This window comes from Mirounga angustirostris, unplaced genomic scaffold (assembly GCF_029215605.1).
Source record: "Mirounga angustirostris isolate CCGP_5_RB_7025 unplaced genomic scaffold, mMirAng1.0.hap1 SCAF_13, whole genome shotgun sequence".
In the NCBI taxonomy this organism is placed as follows: domain Eukaryota; kingdom Metazoa; phylum Chordata; class Mammalia; order Carnivora; family Phocidae; genus Mirounga; species Mirounga angustirostris.
Genome location: NW_026991721.1, coordinates 2,593,787 through 2,600,320, shown reverse-complemented (window position 1 = coordinate 2,600,320; position 6,534 = coordinate 2,593,787). Strand labels below are relative to the sequence as shown.

Genomic DNA, 6,534 nt, shown 5'->3' with positions numbered 1-6,534 from the left:
GTGTCAGATGGTGAAGGTGCTGTGCAGAGGATTAGAGCAGTTTGATTTGGGGGTGTCAGGGAAGGCTCTGCTAGGAGGCCTGGCAGGTCTGGTTCCCCCAGAAGTGAGGGAGATGGAGTTTCGGGTCAGGATCACACGTGTGCAGAGATGAGAGGGGAAAGAAGCAGCAGCGCTGGAAAGAAAGAGGAGTTGAACTGCCATGCAAGCCCGGCTGGGGCCAACAGCATGGGGCAGATAAGAAGCCACGACAGTTGTCCCGCTTGGCAGAAATGCCCAAGCCACATACATACTCCTGCCTCCGGAGATCAGCTACTGGACAGGGCCACTCTTGCAAGGCCATGACATCGGGCAGGGCAGCTGTACAACCCAAGCAGCCCCTGGAGGGGTGGGCAATTGAAGGTGTCTGCTGGCCCCACTCCCAACATTTGGGACAAAGGTCTTGTTTGCATAGGGATCCGATTGGCACAGCTCTGTGTCCCTCACAGAGATACGTTTTTTTCTGCAGTTTTTTATTTTGAAAAATGTCAAACACACAAACCAGTTGAATATATACTAAAGTGAGCACCCATATACCTAGATTCAGCAGCTGCTAACAGTTTCCCACATTTAATTTCCTTCCCTCCCTCTCTCTCTCTGTATCCATCCCCCACTTTTTTCCCTGAACCATTAATTAGCCGCAGGTGATGTCTTCTTCCTAAATACTTCAGCAACCATCTCTTACATTACCCAAATGAAATACATTACACTTTGGAAATTTTGTATCAACCCAATGCTATTATCTAATATATTGTTCATATTCAGTTTTCCCCCATGGTCCCATTCATGTCCTTTATAGCTGTTTATTAAAAGTCAGGATCCAATCGGGAAACCACTCCGTGCGTCAGGTGTCACGGCTCCTTAGCCTTAATCTAGAGCACTGCCCCAGCCTCCCTCCCCTCCCCTCCCCCTCCCTTTCCTTCTTCCAATTATCCGTCATGAACAAGCATTACTTTAGAGATGGGGAAAAAAGTATTTTAAATGTGAAAACGTGTATGACAAAAGCAGCATCGCAAGTCGGGAGAAAAAGACGGACTGTTCAATGACAGCGAGAGTTACTTATTCGTACGGGAAAAAATTGGATTCCTACCCTACCTAAAAGGACGAAAGAATGAGCTGTGTTAAGAAACAGCGAAAGCCTGCCGCAGTAGATCGTCACGAGCGCTCCGGGTAAGAGATGTGGCAAGAGCATAACTGCACCCCGCCAGGCTGCGGGACCCGTAGGCCCAGGGAAAGGAGGCGCGGCCGCACAGAGGCCCGCTCTGGCAAAGGGACACAGGGCCAGCGCGCGCGGGCGCCGCGCTGAGCGCGCCCTCCGGCACTGAAAGGGGAGCGCACGCAGCACCCAACTGCAGAAGAGGAATGAAAACGACGTATCCAACATTACGAGGGGAAACAGCCAAGTTGAAGAGGCGGACTGGGTGCAGTTTGCGGGGGGGTGTGGAATAAAAGAGTGGGGCTGCGCTCGCTCCGGGGACCGGCCCCCGCGGTGGGTCGCAGGGCTGCAGGAACTCCTCCGGGATTCGCGGCGGGGCGGAGCGGACGGGCCTCCTTCCTGCGCAGGAGCGGCCGCGACTCCGCGGGCGGGGGCGGGGCCTGTCGCCGCGGCTCTGCTGTCCAAGCCCGGCGGGACCCGGCGGGACGACCCGGAAGAGGCCAGGCCAGTGCGGCCAGGATGGGCCGGAAGGTGACCGTGGCCACCTGCGCGCTCAACCAATGGGCCCTGGACTTCGAGGGTAATTTGCAGAGGATTTTAAAGAGTGAGTCTCGGGGCGGCGGGGTGGGGGGAGTGGGAGGAGTGGGAGGACAGGGTAGGACAGGCTGGTGGGGCTGGGTGTGGGGAGGTCGGGGTGGGGGGGGAGCGGGGTTCCGAGGGGGACAGGGTGTGAGGGGGGACGGGGTGGGGCAAGTGGGGCCGGAGTGACAGGGTTATGGGGTGGGGGTTGGCGAAGGTCCAGGCCTGCTGGGCCTGCTTGCTTGTGAGGCACACACAACCTTGGTCTGTGGAAAGTCGCAGCCCTGGGCTTGGGGACAGATAAGATGATGCATAATGACGCCCCATAAGTGCCCAGGCCCCCCCTGAATTGGGGGGACAGATGAGATGATGCATAATGACCCCCCCGTAAGTGCCCAGGCCCCCCCTGAATTGGGGGGACAGATGAGATGATGCATAATGACCCCCCCGTAAGTGCCCAGGCCCCCCCCGAATTGGGGGGACAGATAAGATGATGCACAATGACCCCCCCGTAAGTGCCCAGGCCCCCCCGAATTGGGGGGACCGATGAGATGATGCATAATGACCCCCCCGTAAGTGCCCAGGCCCCCCCCGAATTGGGGGGACAGATAAGATGATGCATAATGACCCCCCTGTAAGTGCCCAGGCCCCCCCAAATTGGTGGGGATGGATAAGATGATGCATAATGACCCCCCCGTAAGTGCCCAGGCCCCCCCGAATTGGTGGGGACAGATAAGATGATGCATAATGACCCCCTGTAAGTGCCCAGGCCCCCCCCGAATTGGTGGGGACGGATAAGATGATGCATAATGATGCCCCCGTAAGTGCCCAGGCCCCCCCCGAATTGGGGGTGGTTTACCGTTCCTGGGGGTGCCCATGGTATACACTCGTGGTAGGAAAAGCGTGGCTGCAGAGGCAGAGATGGAGATGAGAGACTGAGGCTTACCTGTCCTCAGATACCTCTGGGGTCCAGTGTGGCTTAGTTAGGGCTGAGATGCCTGAGAGGGGCTGAGTTGTCCATGTTTAGAGGCATTTAAGGAAGAGGGTGGTCAACCACCAGCGAAGATGTTGTGAAGAAGTGTCCCACGAAAGGTGGTCTTGTTACCAGACAGAGAACTGGTTCCTAACTCAGTTTCGGCAGCTTGCCATCAACACAAGTGATGGGGAGTAAAGAAAAACTTGCTTTATTCAGGAACCAGGCAACCTGGGAAGATGTTGAACTAACGTGTCAAAGTCCATCTTTCCCATCCAGGGGGAGCCTGAGGGTTTCAAAGGGGATGGTGCAGGAAGAGGGAGGGGGGCTGCATGCAGGAGAAGCAGGTGCCCAGATGGCAGTTAGATGTGGACATGACCCTGAACGGACTCGCTAGCATCCCGCCCCCTCAGCTGTTCTCGAATGCTGTCAGGGCTCATCATCTGGGAGAGTCAGGTCCTTCACTCCGTGAGCCCAGTGGTCTGCAAATCTCAAGGAGAGTAGGTTAGTTCTGTTACAGACCCAGGGACTTAGGTCAGCAAGCAAGGAGCACATGAGCTTGAAGCAAGTCAGACTTTAAGACAGACGGGAGTGCTGTTACTGTGTCTGGTGCCTAGAGACTGTCCTGATGGGTAGACTTTGGGAGAAGCCAGCCCCTAGAGGGAAGCAGAGGAAGGGGTGAGCCTGCAATCTTAGAGACTAGGGTGTGGTTGTTGTGGGGGGGGCCCCCATATAGTGAGCCTTGGCACCAGCCCATCTGTGAGCATGAAAGGTCCAATTACTCAGACCTATAGCTAGAGTGGGGCTGTCCTGGGCAACCCTGCAGGTGTGCTCACCCCAGGCCGTCTTGTTCTGAGCTGCTCCCTGCAAGAGTGTTTGCAGTAAGAACAGGAGGATGCTAGAGAGGGCATCTTTTCAGCCATGTGCCCCAGACCTTCAACCTCTTTCTTTCAACCTCAATCTGCTTTCATCTTAACAGAGTGCAGAGCATATCTAATTGGAGCGAGGCGGTCGGTGGCCAGAGCTGAGTCTCTGTTCAGGTGGCCTCTCCTCCGCAGGTGCACGTTGGGCCCCGCTGCCCCAAACCAGAGGTTTCCAGTGCTGCTGTAGGCTGTGGTCCTTCGAGTCCTGCCCTCTCCCTGCACACGGTCTTCCATATCTGCCCGTTAATGAACTACCAGGGTGTGGCTGCCTCCTCCCAGGTGCTAAGGTCAGCCCTGCAGGCCCTGTGTCTTATTTCCCTCCGGTGTAAGCAGAGTCTGTGGGAGAGCCTGTCCTTGGCTGCATGGGGTCAGGGAGATCACTGAGTGCTTTTGTTTGTGGTTTGGCTTTTTATCACGCCTATTACAGCAGTGTTTTATCTGCCTCTGACCATGTTGTAGGTGCTGAAATTGTTCCCCTCTCTCTCTCTCTCTCTCTCTCTCTCAGGTATTGAAATTGCCAAACGCAAAGGAGCAAGATACAGGCTGGGACCAGAACTGGAAATATGGTGAGAGCAGAACACACAGACCCCACAGGGCAGGCAGGTGGAGGGATCCGCATCAGCTCCCCGCAGCGGAAACGCTGGGAAGGGGGGTGGGTATGGAGAGGTGCAGATGGCCGGGCCTGTTGAGGAGCATCGAAAGCCCGCGAGTGGGCCTGCTTGATGCCTCTGAGCAAGAGTGCCCAGCCAGGCTGGGCCGGCCTGGAGCCCCATGTCGGGTCACTAGAGGAGCAAGGACTCGGCAGTTGGACTGATGTCCGAGCCGCTTCTGCTGGCCACCACCCTCCCCAGGCCCTCCCTCTCATGTTTGGTCACAAGCACGTTTCACTTACTGGTCTCGGCATCTCTCCACAAGTGAGTGTGAGTGATCATTTCCACTCTGCCTGTTCGAAGTGATCGGGAAGCCAGTTCCTCCTTGTCCCTTATTCAGAAATAAGCAAGTGGTCGCTGTGTGCAAGTGTCTTATGAGCTACGGTTCTTTTGTGACAGATGTCAGCTGCCCTCTGGGTTCACACGTGTTTACAGGTCCTGGCCATTTGTGGGATCAGAAGTTCTTCCTCAGGCCACGTCCCTGCCTTGGATTCTGGGCTTTGTGTAAACAGAAAGTCTCACCTCCCAGGTGTCTTTGTATTCGCCCCTGAGGCCACTCCTGTCCTTTTCCTCGAGAGCTGGACTTCTGTCTTTGGAATCTCAACTTCAGCTCGGGCTGTGTCTCCCGTGGTAGCCAAGAGCATTTGCACCCTCACTTAACCTGCTCTTCAAGACACTCCTCTGCCCCTGGGGTCCTGGGGTGTGTAAATGATCTCTACCCCTGAGGTCCTGGCTCAGTGTTTGTATTTTGTCTGTTCTTCCCACTGCAGGGTTGCCCTCAGCAGCCCAGTCCCCCTGGCATAATCGCTGTCCAGACACCTCCAGGTTAGGTCCTTACTCCTTTCTTTGTCCTGTGCTCTCCCCACACCTGGCCCCCAAATCTGGACCTGTCATTTTATAAGGCGGAGGATGTTAGTTACAGGATCGACAAGCTGGGTGGCCTCATGGGTGGCTGGAACTGACTCTCTCACAGTTCCGGAGGCCAGAAGCTTCCTCCAAAAGCTCCAGGGGAGGATCCTTCCTGCCTCCTCCAGCTTCCGCTCCCACCCCTTGTCCTGTGGCCGCGTGTCGCCTATCTCTGTCTTCATACCGCTCCCCTCCATGTCTTCTCCTCCTGTTCGATTCAGCACCTGCCTAGGTCATTCAGGCTCATCTCATCTTTAGATCCTTAATAACCTCTGTAAAGACCCTTTCCCCAAGGGGTGCCTGGGTGGCTCAGTTGGTTAAGCGACTGCCTTCGGCTCAGGTCATGATCCTGGAGTCCCGGGATCGAGTCCCACATCGGGCTCCCTGCTCAGCAGGGAGTCTGCTTCTCCCTCTCCCGCTCCCCCCTCTTGTGCTCTTTCTCTCTCTCACTCTCTCAAATAAGTAAATAAAATCTTTAAAAAAAAAAAAAAAAGACCCTTCCCCCAGTACGGTCACATTCACGGGCTCTGGAGGTTAGGAGGTGGACACAGCTTTTTGGGGGACACCATCCAGCCTGCTACCAGCACAAACCATAGCAAGAACTAAGAGTCACTCTGTGAGTGATAATGGAATGATATTAATGATCTTCCTTGTCTGAGGAACGTGTTCCTGTGGGTTCGGCTTTGTAGATCAATGTGATTTTGGCTGCATTAAAAGTTAAAAAAACATCCACAGGCAGACATGTTGACACAAGAGAGAATTTCTCATTGTAACTTAAAGCTAGGAAAAAAGAGCCTGGGGCCAGAGGTTTCTTCATTTTTGGGGAAATGCATCCTCTCTTGTAGCAGTGATCCTAACTCCGGTTGCACAGTGGAATCGCTGGTTGCACCCCTGCATGTTCCGACCCCATTGGCCCGTGGGCCCCTGCTGCCCCTCCCCACTCCCCCAGTGCGTCTCCAGGGCTCACCTGCCTGCTCCCTTCCTCTGCAGTGGCTACGGGTGTTGGGATCATTACTACGAGTCGGACACCCTCTTGCATTCACTCCAAGTCCTGGCCGCCCTTCTGGACTCTCCGGTCACTCAGGATATCATCTGCGACGTGGGACTGTAAGTGCTAACACGCACATCTGGGAAGGCAAGCTCAGAAAACAAGGGAGGTTCAGGGTGCGAGCTGGCCTACCTTCAGGGATTCGGGATCTGCACACTTCAAAGATACAGAAGGCCTTATGTTGCAAAGCGGGTTTTGTACGCCCCCCAGCCTGTAGACCCCTAGGTCCCGCAACAGAGGCAGCTCTAGGAAGCAGCTTTTAC

General features: G+C 55.3%; 1 protein-coding gene across 12 annotated transcripts in view; it reads left to right on the top strand.

The window, feature by feature from the left end:
* Nucleotides 1-1,610: 1,610 nt before the first annotated feature.
* NADSYN1 (NAD synthetase 1) overlaps nucleotides 1,611-6,534 on the top strand; it is a 33,942-nt gene continuing 29,018 nt past the window's right edge. For 2 of the 12 annotated variants that reach the window (XR_008507420.2, XR_008507419.1), the window contains exons 1-3: nucleotides 1,611-1,796; nucleotides 4,173-4,233; nucleotides 6,214-6,330. Coding sequence is in view for 6 of the 12 variants with exons in the window: in XM_064576038.1 (XP_064432108.1) it covers nucleotides 1,712-1,796; nucleotides 4,173-4,233; nucleotides 6,214-6,330 (263 nt within the window). In the remaining 6 variants the exon portion in view is untranslated. Of the gene's footprint in view, nucleotides 1,797-3,723; nucleotides 3,955-4,172; nucleotides 4,234-5,087; nucleotides 5,143-6,213; nucleotides 6,331-6,534 lie in introns of all 12 variants that reach the window. The other 10 variants (XM_064576040.1, XM_064576039.1, XM_045893055.3 and 7 more) reach the window with 10 other exon arrangements.